A 13,292-nucleotide genomic window follows, 5' to 3' on the forward strand; every position below is an offset into this window, starting at 1 on the left:
TGTGGGAGGAACATACAGAGAAGATTTGCCATCATGAAAAATCATCCGAATGGCCAGCGCCCACTGCGATAGTTACTCTGCCAGACTTCCCAGCAGGTGGTACCCTCTTGGTAACAGATGGGACTACAGGTTGCCGAAAGGTGTTCTAGGCCGCCAGGCACTTACGCCTGCTGGGCCTCAAGGCGGCGTAGTGGCTTGTGGCGATTGCTGCGGGGTATCGGCAAGGGGCCCTCCTTTAAGCGGGCGCATACCTGGAGAAGTCGCAGTCCCCAACAGAGCAGCACCCGGCAAACCTGGGGAGTTGGGACCGAAAAGCTCGCCCAATTACTGGTGTGCAGAATGTACACGTCGTCTTTCGATTTCTACTTCGCTGCAAGCGCTGCTTTAACCCAGTCTCTGCCACTTCAATAATCTGTCTTCACCATGCAGTTCACCGAAGAGGCGAACTGGAGACTCGCCCGCTACCATTGCTCGGTATGCTCGCGACCATTTGACCGTAAGGATACGCTGTCGAGGCACATGCAAATCCACTACAAGCGTCGGCAGCAGCCCAAGACCAGAAGAAAAGCCTGTCTATCTTGCTCCCAGTCCAAGACGCGATGCAATGGCGGGCGACCGGCGTGCTCCTCGTGTCAAAAAAGGAACCTCTCATGCGTCTATGAAGGCCTTGCGTCCGATCGCCGACGGGAGGAAAGATCCTCTGAGGCTGATGCCAATGCCGAAAACCACTCTGTCGCCGATCCATTGCGAGGAGGCACCGACCTCTGTGACGCGCAGTCGCTGGGAATGATATCGCCGCTCCGTGGAAATCAGGCTATGGACAGAATGAACGACCGGTACGCTTCCCATCAATCAGTGGATGATCGAAGTCAAAGCCAGACTGTTCAGCCAAATCTCAGTCAGAACGCCTCGATCGGTCAAAAACCGAGTCCTCTCTGCTCAACCTTTGATCATACCGACTTCAATTCCAATCTTGACTGGTTTTTGGAAGATGCTGGGAGCGATGTCTTCCTAGGGGCTCCAGACTTCTTCGGCCTATTTGGCTTCAACGACAATCAAACCCTCTCTAATCCTTTAATGTCCGCTCCACAGACTGCGGTACCTTCTGCCCGACAGTCTGATGCCGGTGACAATGCCAACGATGACATGGATGACGCAGGGAATCGTGATGCAAACGAATCTGTGCCCGCTCTAGGTGGTCTTCTCACTCCACAGCCCCACGAAACAAGCATTTCCGACAACCCGTGGCCAGTGGAAACTCCTAGACCTTCCCAAAGCCACACAGCTCTGCCACCATTAGGACCTGAAGATCAGGCATCGGACTCTTTCTCCAAATTCTGCTCACTCATGCCAATAAACGACCGGACAAGGCACGCTCTGCAGAAATGCATCATGTTACCCTTCGAGCATAGTTCGACACAGACACTGGGACTTGAACGGTTTCCCCCCAAGGAAACATTGGACCATTGCATCGACCTGTACTTTGCCTACTTTCACCCAATGCTTGCCATTGTTCATCAGCCCACATTTGATCCTGGTAAAGATCTCGTGGTCACCTTAGCTATGATCTGCATAGGGGCTTGCTACACCGGGTACACAGGGGCTAAATCCTTTTCGATCGCGTTATCCGAGCTCATCAGGAAGCTTTTGGTCTTTATGGCCGAGCAAGATCGTCGGTTCGTTCGAACGGCGTCTTACTTGACAGCACAGCTCCTGCAGGGGACTCACGGGTACTGCAGTGGCAGTGAGAGACTGTTTGAGATCAGCGAGTCGTGCCGCAGCACCCTGGTTCATCACGCCAAGTGTATGGGCCTCTTCCGTTATGAGTCCCAGCGGACACCCCGGCTTGGCATTTCATTGGACGAAACATGGCGTGAATGGATCAGCGAAGAAGGGTTGAGACGCCTAGGGTGGGCAGTCTACAAATATGACGCTTCTGTGGCATATTTGCACAACAACAGACCGTTCTTGAGCACCGGCGATATTAATCTCAATCTACCCGGCTCAGCCGAGCATTGGGAAGCAGAATCGGCACAGGCATGGTCCTCACTCCATCCATGGTGCAAGGCTTGTCCTCCAACCTCTCGGTTGCGACCCATGATCAGGTTGCTATTCGACGGCACCGTGAACCCGGTTGAGAAAATTGGAGACGAAGAGCACCGTTTTATCATTCTATTGACCCTGCTTAGGATGTTGTGGACGTTGAAAGAAATCAGATCCTCACCGATAAACGATCTAGTAACCCCTCCTTGCTACGATGATGGACGACGAACTCTGGTGCAAGCAATCGATCAGATGACGATCACCATTGTGGCTGCTTCCAAGAATAATACACGGGCAGAGATGGACCGGTTGGTACATCGGATGCAGCTCGTTCACATTTCTCATGTTTACGGCGCTGGTGATCTAATGAATTGGCTGTATCCATACCTACGTCACGGGCCCGAAGCAGAAAATGCTAGGATTCGTATGAAACAATGGGCAAATGAAAATGCCCAAAGAACAAGAGACGTGGCCTACCATTGTGCGCAGATGCTTGCCCTAGTTCGGTACTACCCAAGCAATAGATCACTGGAACCATTCCTCACATTCCACGCAGGGGTAGTGCTGTCGTGTATGGCCACACTACTGCCGGAAAGATCGCCACTTAACCAAAACTCCTCAATCCAGCTCGATCTCCTCGATCCAGGAAGCGGTGAGGTAACAAATCGGCAGACAGGCTGGGTTTCTTGCGGAGGAAATGAGCAGATCAGCTTACTTGGAGTACCGGACCTGGCTTCTGCATTGGGCCGACAACAAGTATTAGACCAAACGGCTCTGTTGCTGAAACGCCAAAGAGTCTGGGGAATGGCACGAAACCTCACAAAAGTTGTGCTTGCTCTTGGAGCTCGTGATACGGATGGAGACGTACGGGATGCTGCTGGTCCACTACAACTCTTCTCAGCAACGCTCTCTCCGTCCAGCTTTCCTCACGGGACTTGAAATTTGACCGACACAACGGTGTCGCATGATTTCCTAGTTTGCAGAATAAATCCTTACATCATCCCATGGCACAACCTGGCCGTTTAAGGCCTTTGGGATTTCATTCACGGCTAGCCTCACAAAGGAACTTGCTGGACGCTGGGGAGGTAGCAATTCGTCTCGAGCATGCAAGTCCGCGAGCCATTTATATTGCTCTGGAGGCATATTTGATTTGTCTGAACCAGCATAAGAGAATCTTCCTCGAACGGGAGCAGCTGAAGGCAACTTACGCTCATTTCGGACCTCGGCTTGTTGCGTCGAATCTACAATACCGGGTGTGACACATAACATTGTCACCTGATCCTCTTCCACGGCCAACCCAGCACAGAGCCAATCCATTGCGGCTTTTGAGCACGCGTATGCGGTCCAAGCTGCATATGCCCTAAAAGATGTCCCCGAGGACGTCATCAGGATTTGACCTCGAGTTTTCCGCAGATGCGGTAATGTGACCTGGATCTGATGGTAGTGTCAGTCCCGCATTCAAGGACGCGATCAGAAAGCCGCGCTTCAAATTCGACGCCATACAAGGGGAAGAGACATTTGGAAGGGGGGCAGATTAATAGAAGACTTGCTGTGTGCAACAACCCAAAGAAATTTACGTCAAACAGCCTTTTCCATTCCTCAATTTTCGTCTCTGCCGCAGGCCCAATGGGACGTAAGATGGCGGCATTGAGGATGATAGCATCGATCCTTCCTCTGCGGTCCAATGCATTTTTGACAGCTCTCTCGCTAGTGGTTCGATCAGAGACATCTCCTTGAATGATGGCGAGCCTATCATGGTGCTTCTAGAGCAGCGACTCAATCTCTGATGTATTGACGTCTATCCCGACAACAAGCGAAACATAGGAGTTGGTTAAAAGCTGGTTGGTGATGGCAAGACCTATACCGGCACCTGCACCGGTTAGAATTCTGTGGAGGCGAAGGTATTAATCGCATAAATAACTCATGTCATGGTCGTATAGGAAGCGATATGTTGTGGGGCTATACATACATTACCTTTTCTCCGTTGCGAACAGCAGACCCCATCGCTTGAAGTCTGTCGCTAAAGCGTAGAGACTGACAACCAAAAGCGACTCTGCTAATCAGGCACGAATTGAATCAGGTAATCCTTCAAGACTGCAAGTCTCGGCAAACTAGTTTTGTATTTCAGGACGTGTCGCGATTCCCAAGAAACAATGGCCCTGAGCAGGATCGAAGCTCGGAGTTCGACAGTGGCATCGGACTGCGGGGGGAAAGGAGAGGAATGGGAACGGAGTGGCTGCCACAAACATACAGGGATCAGGCTACGACCCAGTAGCGTTGTTTCGGCCCACGAAAGTTAACATTCGAACATCACGAGAAGCTGGTCTTGGTCTCAGACAATGTGGCCTTCCATATTGTCGATCTATCGAGGAGTCGACCTTTCTTCTGCGTGATACTATTTACCTTCAATTTCGAAATCCAACGCAGCCATGTCCGACTCTGAAGATTATCCACCTTTCCCACCACCAGGTCCGCCATTCATTGCAACCAGCTTCCCCCGGATTACCGACGATGGAGACACAAATGGCTATGTTTTCAATCACGTGGCACTTCAAATTAGCTCGCCAGCCTCATCGTTCTCGTTCTATGTTGACTTTTTGGGCATGAGTCTGATCTTCGCGCTCAATGCTGGACCCCTGACGGCGTATTATCTGGGGTACCGGGATGCAGAGCAGGATGCAGTCCCTTCAGACATGGCTCAGGCGTCTGGTGGGCGTTCGGGGCTCTTGGAACTCATCTTTGCGAACGACGAGAATGCCACACAGGACGATTCGACGCTGAATGGGACAGCGAAGTCCCGTTCTAGCGATGGGAGCAGGAAGTCAGGTCGAAGGACCGGATTCGCCCATTTCGGCTTTCGGGTACCCGATGTCACGCAAACGTTGAAGCGGGCCGAGGAAAAGGGCTGGAAGGTGATGAAGCCCTTAGACAAGGTGGATGTTCACTTCATGCCACTTCCTGGATGGGAGCATGAATCCGAGGACAAACAGAGGAAATGGGAGGGTGGATTTGAGAAGGTGTTTGGACAGGTAGCTTTTGTGCAGGATCCTGATGGGTAAGTTCAATCTTTACTCTCTTTGTCCGGTCGGAGTTACAGAAATCCAACCGTCTAAGGGGAGGACCATCAGGCTCTAAGTAATTTCCATCTTCGACTTCTCTAACGGAAACAGGAACTGGATTGAGATCTTGCCGAGAGAGATGAAGAGGGACTAAAAGGGCCAGAGACAGGTGACAACGGGAACGTGGAAGGAGACCTTAGGTTCATGGAAAAGTACGGGCCTATTAGGGGGCAATTTAATGGGAAAGTTGGCTGAAGAACAGCCTCGTTGATAAGGCTGTGACAAGTCACGCGATTACCGAAAGAGCCAATACTGCAATACACCATTGCATTCATTCATTACAGTTTAGGAAATCACATATGACTATATAGTCGAGAGCTCGCCCACAAGGGAGGAGCTCTAATGTGACAGAGCACTTCAGGTTCGGCATGCACGCGCAACAAAGCACAGAGGCCCGTCCGGCAAGTCGGTAATCGAGAACGCCTTTTTTAGTCAGTGTTAGCAAAGCAACACTACCACCAACACCACCCACAGAGAGGCAGCGGCTATGGCAACGACCGTCTAGCACAGCAGCGGCGTCGAAGAGTGGAAAAGGACACGGGGGATGCTCAGGAATAGGTGGAAAAAATTCATAGAATACTCTGATCAAACTGTAAAGAATGGTACACGGCCAGCTCTGTAAACAGTTAAGCACGCCGGCAGCGATGGCATGCTCTCTCGGCCGTTCTGTCTTTGTTGTCGCTGTTGGTCTCGCTGTCGTCGTCGTTACATACCCAGCTGGCCCTTATTGCCTTCCGCCCTCACAGCCACAGTCAAAATGCTAGTCCTTTTCGGCCTGACATGTGACCAGCTAAATCGCCTTCTCGCTACTCCCCAATAGCCAGCCCGACACGGCCACTTTGCCTTGTTACAGTATAAATCTAGATATAATACTAAATTTAGATAGTATTTAGATTAAGTATAACAAAATATTGCGGAGACGTCTCCGAGACTTGTTAAGATATTCTTTGAGACTCTTAAGACATCCCCGAGACATTATATTAAACGACTAGCGGTCGAGCACTACTATAATAACTAGTTTTGTCCTCATGCTGCATAAAGTTAGGCATTACTTACTATGTATTAGTCGAACGAAGATGAGAGAGAAGCCCAAAGAGTAAAGAGAAACAGTTGAGGAGCAGAGTAGAACAACAGTTTGAGAAAATGGCAGTCTCTCAACCAGTCCTGGAGGTGGATTGTGGATCAGTTCCCGCACTGAGGCCGCTATCCGTTCGCAATGACCTGTGGTTTTAGCACCGAGGAGGAACCTCACCCAGACCGCATAGGATGGAGGCGCTATAGCTAAGGCTAGGTACACAGTGTGACAGCCGAGCCTGGTTGCAGATTCGTTGATGATCAGCGCCGTTGCCATCCCATCTTTCTGGCGGTATAATTGTCGGGTTTATTCCGTCCTATGCACATTTTGGCCTAATCGGGAATAATCGACCGTCAAATACGACCCACCATTATCCGGAGTATAGGAAGGGCTTAGATGATTGGAGAGCTTATCTGGACTTGTTCGTCCAAATTGCCACACTCGTCTGGCCTTCTCAGCAAATCACGTTGCACCTAATCTGAGAGATATCAGATTGATGGGAGACATAAAGCCGGATGTCGCTCGCGAGAACGTCGTGATATATTCCACTATCGCCGTCAATAGATACGGTAGTTTCACTGTACCCTCTGTATCAGCCTCTCGAGCTCTAATATCGATACCAGCCAGTATGGGAGTAATCGCTGAGCCAACTTCTAAAGTCGTTGCTGACAGCAACGACTTGACCGTGGGTGATAAAGGAGATGGTCCCCATGCCAGAGGCAATACGGAATACTCCCCTCCCGAGGCAAGTTGCAATGTCTCCGACGGTCTTTATGGCGTGTTTCTAACAACTCCGCTAGCTATACAAGAGTTTCAACTGGGTGTCAATGCTTGCAGCCTGCGTCTCGTTGATGGCGACATGGGAAGCGTTCTGCTCCACCATGGCCGCAGGCCTGCTTAGTGGCGGACCAGTGTCATTGGTTTACGGGTTCATATGTGAGCTCTCTGCACTTTAGAAATTGTGGGAGTGTCCTCTGACAGGTGGACCAGTGGCATTCGCCGGAACCATTGCCACGGCTTTGTCATTGTCCGAGGCTGCTTCAATGTGGGACCTGGGACACTGGTGAACATTTTCACAGACAGGAGCTGACTGGTTGCAGGATCCCAAGTGCAGGGGGACAGTATCATTACGTCGCCGAGCTCTCTCCGCCTTCGATTGCTCGCCCTCTGAGCTGGGCTGCTGGCTGGCTGACCATGTTCGGATGGCAATCAGTCGCCGCCAGCGCTCCTTTTCTCGCAGGAACAATGATACAAGGATTGATTGTGCTAAACAATCCTACATACATCTACAAGCGCTGGCATGGAACCCTCCTCTATTGGGCTGTACTTCTCCTTGCGCTGGTGTTCAACGTTTTGGGCATCCGCATTCTTCCGCACGTGGAGAACGCGTCGATGGTCCTTCACGTTGTACTTTTCTTTATCCTGCTGATTGCCATCATCGCACTGTCACCGACAAAGAACTCGGCATCTTTTGTCTTCACGGACTTTGAAAACCAAACTGGCTGGACCAGCAATGGTGTCGCATGGTGCATCGGCATGCTGAGTTCCTCGTACGTGCTTGTCGGCTACGATGCGGCGACCCATTTGAGCGAGGAAATGTCCAACCCAGCAGTCGGTGTACCTCGTGCTATGATCGGCTCCCTGGTGTTGAACGGCATCCTAGGCTTTTCCTTTCTGCTGGCCGTCCTGTTCTGCATGGGCGACATCGCCTCCGCAATCGGAACAGCTACGGGATTTCCCATCATTCAAATTTTCTACACTGTCACGGGCAGCCTGGGCGCCGCCTCCGCTATGACCACTGCCGTCATACTCATGGCATCGGTTGCCACCATTCCGCTCGTCGCCTCCGCGGCACGAACACTCTGGGCACTCGCGCGGGACTCTGCCTTTCCATTTTCTCGCTGGCTTTCTCACGTGGACGAGAAGAGAGGCATCCCCACCAGGGCGATTTCGGTGACGACCTTGTTTCTCATGCTCCTCGGCCTTCTGAACATTGCCGCCATCACAGCGTTCAATGCAATCCTCTCTCTGGCCGTCGTAGGTCTGTATCTATCTTACCTACTTCCCGTCGTCGTCATCCTGTGGCGTCGTATCAAGAATCCCAAGTCATTGAGGTGGGGACCATTCGAGCTGGGAAGATGGGGGATAACGCTCAATATTGTCTCTATCATATATACGGTCTTTTGCTGCGTGTTTCTGGTTTTTCCGCCTTATCAGCCAGTCACTGCGCAGAATTTCAATTATGCGTCTGTTGTGCTTGGTGGGGTGCTGGCGCTGAGTGCGGCCTACTGGTTCATTCGAGGAAGGAAGGTCTACACTGGCCCCGCAATTGAGATTTTGGGACGCACAGTCTCGAACATCAGCCATGTATAGAGGTGATATGATTTTCTTTGTTTGGGGACGGAGACGGAAGTGTGAATTCAGGAATTCGGTAGCACGCAAAGGTGGCAATGCATAGTAATTGTCAATGGATCTGTGAAAAAAAAGAAAGGCTACTCTGTGCCGCTGGGGCAAGCGCCTTGGATCACCAGTAATAGAATACCTCCAAATGCCGTGTTCAACCTAAAGATTGGCGGTCTTGATCCCCGTCTTGAAGAGTCATTGAAATTTGCCAGGTGTACGTACTATGTATTCACAACCTTGGTCCTGGGCTTGTGTTAAGTTTCTCCGCAACGATCTGCGCTGTCTTCAGCCCACTTTCGAGCGCACCATCAATGAAGCCTCGCCAACCGTCAGCCCAGTCAGCGCTCGCAAAGAAGACGTTTCCGTGCGCCTTCTGCAGCTCCTGGAGATACTTTGTTATTGAGTGACTACCCCAACAACTCCACACCCCCTTGGCTAGCGGGTCATTCATCCAATCGTGAGTGAGATAACCTTCGACCTTGGCGTCTGGGCGCAGATCCTTCTTGAACTCCTCGAGGATGTGCTTGCTGTCTCGCGGGTCTTGCAGGCACCCACTGTACCCAAAGCCGATGCAGTAGGTGCCACGGGGTCCGGCCCGGCTTGTGCCATTGTGGTCGGAGAAGGCGAAGCAGAAAGACGAGGTAGAGTAACCGTCGCAAGCCGCGAACCAGCCTGGTTCGGTCGAAGTAAGCTTGAAGTGGATCTTTGCGCCTTTGTTGATGTGCCCTTTGACGATGGCTTCGCTTTTCAACGGACTTAGCGGCGGCGAGAACTTTACGTCACTCAGACAATTCAGTGGAACGGTGCAGATGACTGCTTTCGCCTTGAAAGTGCGTCCATTCTTAGACCTTACCACCGCACCAGATGGGTCGTTCTGAATCACTTCAGAAATGACCGTGTCGAGGAGTATGTCGCTCTGTGCGTCTTGGAGAATGGATCGAGAGAACGAGGTCATGCCGCCCTTTCCCAGCTTGTAGATACCTGCAAGCTCGAGGACTTGGGCCATATTGTGACCACCCAAGGCGTACCAGCGGAGCGCCTCGATAAATCCGATCTCTGTACTGGGCGCACTGCCGAACGAGTTGACCGTACTTTCGAAGTAGCCTTTATGGAGAGTTGGGAGATCAAGTTGATCGAGGCGCTGTCGCACCGTGAGATGGTCGTACTTTTTCCACGGCGCCGGTGCTCGAAAGGGGTCATGGGGGTAAGGGTACAGCTCGCGACTGGACAGGCCATCGATTGTAAAGAACTTTTCGGCGACAGCCTGGGTAATTCCAGCAAGAGTATTTCCATCGATTTCTTGCACCCCGCCTCCTGCTCCCTTGTAATACGTTTTCTGTGTTGCAATGGTGCCGGCTGACGACTTTAGATATTTGTGGAGGTTGTACCTGTGCAGTTCGGCATACAGATGTGGCTGGTTCCAATGGACCTGGATAAATTAGCCTCGGGAGGACTTGATCGGACTTCAAACAGAGAGCCCATACCCATGTTCCACCCATTTCAAAGTCTTCTCCAAACGCTTGTGCCGTCCACGTTCGGCCACCGATGCGGTCTCGTCCCTCGATGATCAATACACTCAATCTATAGTGGCGGCTGAGTTCCCGCGCCGCCCGTAGACCGGCAAATCCAGCTCCAATGACTATCACATCATAACTTGGTTTGAGGTTTGTCGTGCTTGAGATCACGGCCTGGGTGGCTAGACCTTGGCTAAGATTAGTTTCAGTCCAAAGATATCCCTCACGCGATTTCGACATGGTGAGGTCGTGGCAACGTGCATGTGAGATGAGAAGGGCTGCGGCATCCGAGGGATGGGTTGTGAATTTGACTGAGAGAAATTTTCAGTCAAAGTACTAATGGTAATACTGCATGTAAAGAAACAACAGCATACTATTGCATCGCACCCTGACCCTATTTTGCGCTGAACACAAACACCGTCGAGCGGAAAGCTTACCTCTGTTGAGCTGCACCTACATGGGTCCAAGAGCGGAATGCCTTCCGGTACACTGAATTTCCCAACTCGGAAACTATAAGGGGCAGTCAGTGATAAGAATTTCAGATGAGCCACCATCCGAAAGACTTGGAGTACCTTCGAGCGCCGGAAGCTTTTGAATCAGTCGCTGCGAGTCACCATGGTATTGGAAGTCAAGCCCAAGACCGATATGTTCAAGGTCCAGAACATTCCGGGGGTGCCGGAGCATGTGTACTTCAGTGAGTGGGAATCGAGGATCAGGTTTCAAGCCCTAACTGTGGACAGCCGACTTTCTGGGAAGCCGTGACAAGAACGCCCCCAACCCCATAACAGGCTCTTGGTTTCGCATCGAGCGAGGACCTCCGTCTACGCCGCCGAAGTACGAGTACGACGAGGTTGGTATTGTCATTGAAGGTAAATGGCGTGATACGAGCTGATCCAGACTTGGGACGGACATTAACTTATGCCGCAGGGACCATCACCTTGGAGGATGAGGGCGGCACCAAAGAGACTGTCAAGGAAGGTGATATCTTTATGATCCACCGAGGGAGCACGGTCGCTTTCTCGTCAAGCGATTATGGAATTGCTTTCAAGTGCGGGTCCAGGTTGATGGCTAGATTGTAGAAAGGATGACGCTTGAATGAAGGGGGATGTGAATGGAGGTGCAGTGCAGCGAGGAGACTGTTGGCCAGGCCCTAACCCTATAGAGCAGGTTATCCGAGTGAACTGTAGAATTCTCCACACAAAAGGTCTCTACCACGGGATAGAATTCTCTCCTCGTAATCAATTGATCATGTTATCACGGACCTTTCGTCCAACAGAGATGGGGCTACTGGTGGCGGCATCTGTTGAAACGCCGACGCTCACAATTGTATCCAAGTGGTCGAATCCTTAAGGGGTCGGTCGTCCTAGGTCGGCCAATCGCACTTTTTCTCCAGATTTGGTATGGGTCCAATTTGGTGGCGGCAAGGCTGCGAAACGAATGCAGTAGTCTCGTGGAAACACGATCCAGCAAAGGCGTCGTCCAGCAAACTAAGTTAGCGACCCCCCAGAGTCGGCGTCATATTTTGCAGAGACAAGTGAGCCTGGTCAGTACCGCAAAGCGCTCGCACTTCGTTTCCAACGCTGGAGAAAATGTGCATTTCCGCTGGATGATGAAGACCGTCGTTTCTACAGCGCAATGTCTTTCCAACTGTTATACGACACTGTCATTGTCAACGCGCCTTACGTATAAATCGAGGGAAGGGGCATCGATGCTGTTGACTCTGGGCCAACCAAAGCGTAACTCTGTCTAAGACATTTCCCTCACCAGCAAGACATGGCCAACATCAAGACAAAGCCGGCTGGGGTTTTGCCCGCATCTTGGTATTCCACCCGGGCAATCTATGAGTTGGAACGTCGAGCAATCTTTGCCAAGTACTGGCTACTTATCACGCACGAGCTCCGGTTCCCAGCAGCCGGCGCCTATGCGAAATTCACGGTTGCGGGATATCCATTTTTCATCATCCGTGATCAGCAAGGAAATTTGAACGCCTTCCTAAATGTCTGCCGTCACCGAGCTTTTCCTGTAGTCCTCAACGACGAGGGCACCACAAACATTCTCGCTTGCAAGTACCATGGTGAGTTTCTTCTATCTCGGCGAGACGTGCAGCTCTAATCCGTACCAGGGTGGTCTTACGGCCTAAGTGGTAAAGTTGCCAAAGCACCAAGATTCGATGGGGTGGATGGCTTCGACAAGTCCCAATACGGGCTTTTTAAAGTCCATCTTAAGGTTGACGAACGAGGCTTCGTCTGGATCAACCTTGACGCTTCGGAAAACGTGCAAGTCAAATGGGAAGAACTATTTACCTCCGTGGATACACAAAGTCGTTTAGGAGCATTCAATATGAAGAATTATCGCTATGATCACTCCTGGGATATGGACGGCGAGTACAACTGGAAGACCTTGATTGACAACTACAACGAGGTAAGCTCCCTGACGGTCTTTGAACGCCAATGGTCAATTGACATCGTAGTGTTCAGTGCTATCACTGCTCAGTCGCACATCCTGGCATTGCCAAGGTTACCAATCTCGAAACCTACGAAGTCAAGACAACCAATGGTTTTATCGAGCATTATGCTGAGAGCAAGGGTAATCCAGCCGATGTCTCTGGTAATGTAGCGCCAACTTACCTTTTTCCTAATTCTTCCATTACCATGACGTGAGTGTATGTCCATGTCCAGCTCGGCCGTGCAGCAATGTAGCTGACCACATCAAGGGATCATTATTTCTACCTGATGAGGGTTGTTCCTGTCAGCGCAACGCGCGTATCGATGCAGTACGAGGTATACAGAAATGTCAGCAGCACTGACAAAGATTTCGAGGAGATGGATAAGTTTTTTAAGCAAGTCGAAAACGAGGACAAATACCTTTGCACCCATGCCCAGAAGAACATCAATGCAGGAGGCTACGTAACAGGGCCACTGCATCCTCACAGGGAGAAAGGCGTGCTGCACTTCAAATCTCTGGTCAAAAGGTTGCTGGTCGAACACGGCGAGAAGGAGAAAGCATCGGGTGGAGAAATCAATCCTGCGAAGAGATCTCCAGATGATGCTGACATCGCCGAGGAGGAATTGTTTTGCAAGGACGTGTGTAGCAGAGCTGGCGGGGGCGTAGGCTGCACGTGGTAGATATATAGTGGGC

The 13,292-nt window shown here is 51.2% G+C and overlaps 7 protein-coding genes across 7 annotated transcripts; 5 read left to right on the forward strand and 2 right to left on the reverse strand.

Moving 5' to 3' along the window:
* Positions 1-423: 423 nt before the first annotated feature.
* Positions 424-2,982, forward strand: Z519_09503 (uncharacterized protein; the record flags this gene model as incomplete). Its single annotated transcript, XM_016767225.1, has 1 exon — positions 424-2,982. One exon carries the CDS (start codon positions 424-426, stop codon positions 2,980-2,982), a length of 2,559 nt encoding a protein of 852 aa, XP_016616741.1.
* Positions 2,983-3,015: 33 nt separating this feature from the next.
* Z519_09504 (uncharacterized protein) lies at positions 3,016-3,360 on the reverse strand (the record flags this gene model as incomplete). Its single annotated transcript, XM_016767226.1, has 2 exons — positions 3,016-3,197; positions 3,252-3,360. 2 exons carry the CDS (start codon positions 3,358-3,360, stop codon positions 3,016-3,018), a joined length of 291 nt encoding a protein of 96 aa, XP_016616742.1.
* Positions 3,361-4,472: 1,112 nt separating this feature from the next.
* Positions 4,473-5,102, forward strand: Z519_09505 (uncharacterized protein; the record flags this gene model as incomplete). The annotated part of the gene is made up of 1 exon (XM_016767227.1): positions 4,473-5,102. One exon carries the CDS (start codon positions 4,473-4,475, stop codon positions 5,100-5,102), a length of 630 nt encoding a protein of 209 aa, XP_016616743.1.
* Positions 5,103-7,118: 2,016 nt separating this feature from the next.
* Z519_09506 (uncharacterized protein) lies at positions 7,119-8,610 on the forward strand (the record flags this gene model as incomplete). Its single annotated transcript, XM_016767228.1, has 3 exons — positions 7,119-7,173; positions 7,228-7,282; positions 7,338-8,610. The coding sequence occupies 3 exons, from the start codon at positions 7,119-7,121 to the stop codon at positions 8,608-8,610; spliced, it is 1,383 nt and encodes a 460-aa protein (XP_016616744.1).
* A 259-nt stretch (positions 8,611-8,869) lies between these two features.
* Z519_09507 (uncharacterized protein) lies at positions 8,870-10,394 on the reverse strand (the record flags this gene model as incomplete). Its single annotated transcript, XM_016767229.1, has 2 exons — positions 8,870-10,069; positions 10,125-10,394. The coding sequence occupies 2 exons, from the start codon at positions 10,392-10,394 to the stop codon at positions 8,870-8,872; spliced, it is 1,470 nt and encodes a 489-aa protein (XP_016616745.1).
* A 375-nt stretch (positions 10,395-10,769) lies between these two features.
* On the forward strand, positions 10,770-11,233 carry Z519_09508 (uncharacterized protein; the record flags this gene model as incomplete). Its single annotated transcript, XM_016767230.1, has 3 exons — positions 10,770-10,848; positions 10,895-11,023; positions 11,082-11,233. 3 exons carry the CDS (start codon positions 10,770-10,772, stop codon positions 11,231-11,233), a joined length of 360 nt encoding a protein of 119 aa, XP_016616746.1.
* A 694-nt stretch (positions 11,234-11,927) lies between these two features.
* On the forward strand, positions 11,928-13,279 carry Z519_09509 (uncharacterized protein; the record flags this gene model as incomplete). Its single annotated transcript, XM_016767231.1, has 4 exons — positions 11,928-12,228; positions 12,277-12,575; positions 12,632-12,810; positions 12,868-13,279. The coding sequence occupies 4 exons, from the start codon at positions 11,928-11,930 to the stop codon at positions 13,277-13,279; spliced, it is 1,191 nt and encodes a 396-aa protein (XP_016616747.1).
* Positions 13,280-13,292: the final 13 nt, after the last annotated feature.

Source organism: Cladophialophora bantiana (genome assembly GCF_000835475.1).
Source record: "Cladophialophora bantiana CBS 173.52 unplaced genomic scaffold supercont1.15, whole genome shotgun sequence".
In the NCBI taxonomy this organism is placed as follows: domain Eukaryota; kingdom Fungi; phylum Ascomycota; class Eurotiomycetes; order Chaetothyriales; family Herpotrichiellaceae; genus Cladophialophora; species Cladophialophora bantiana.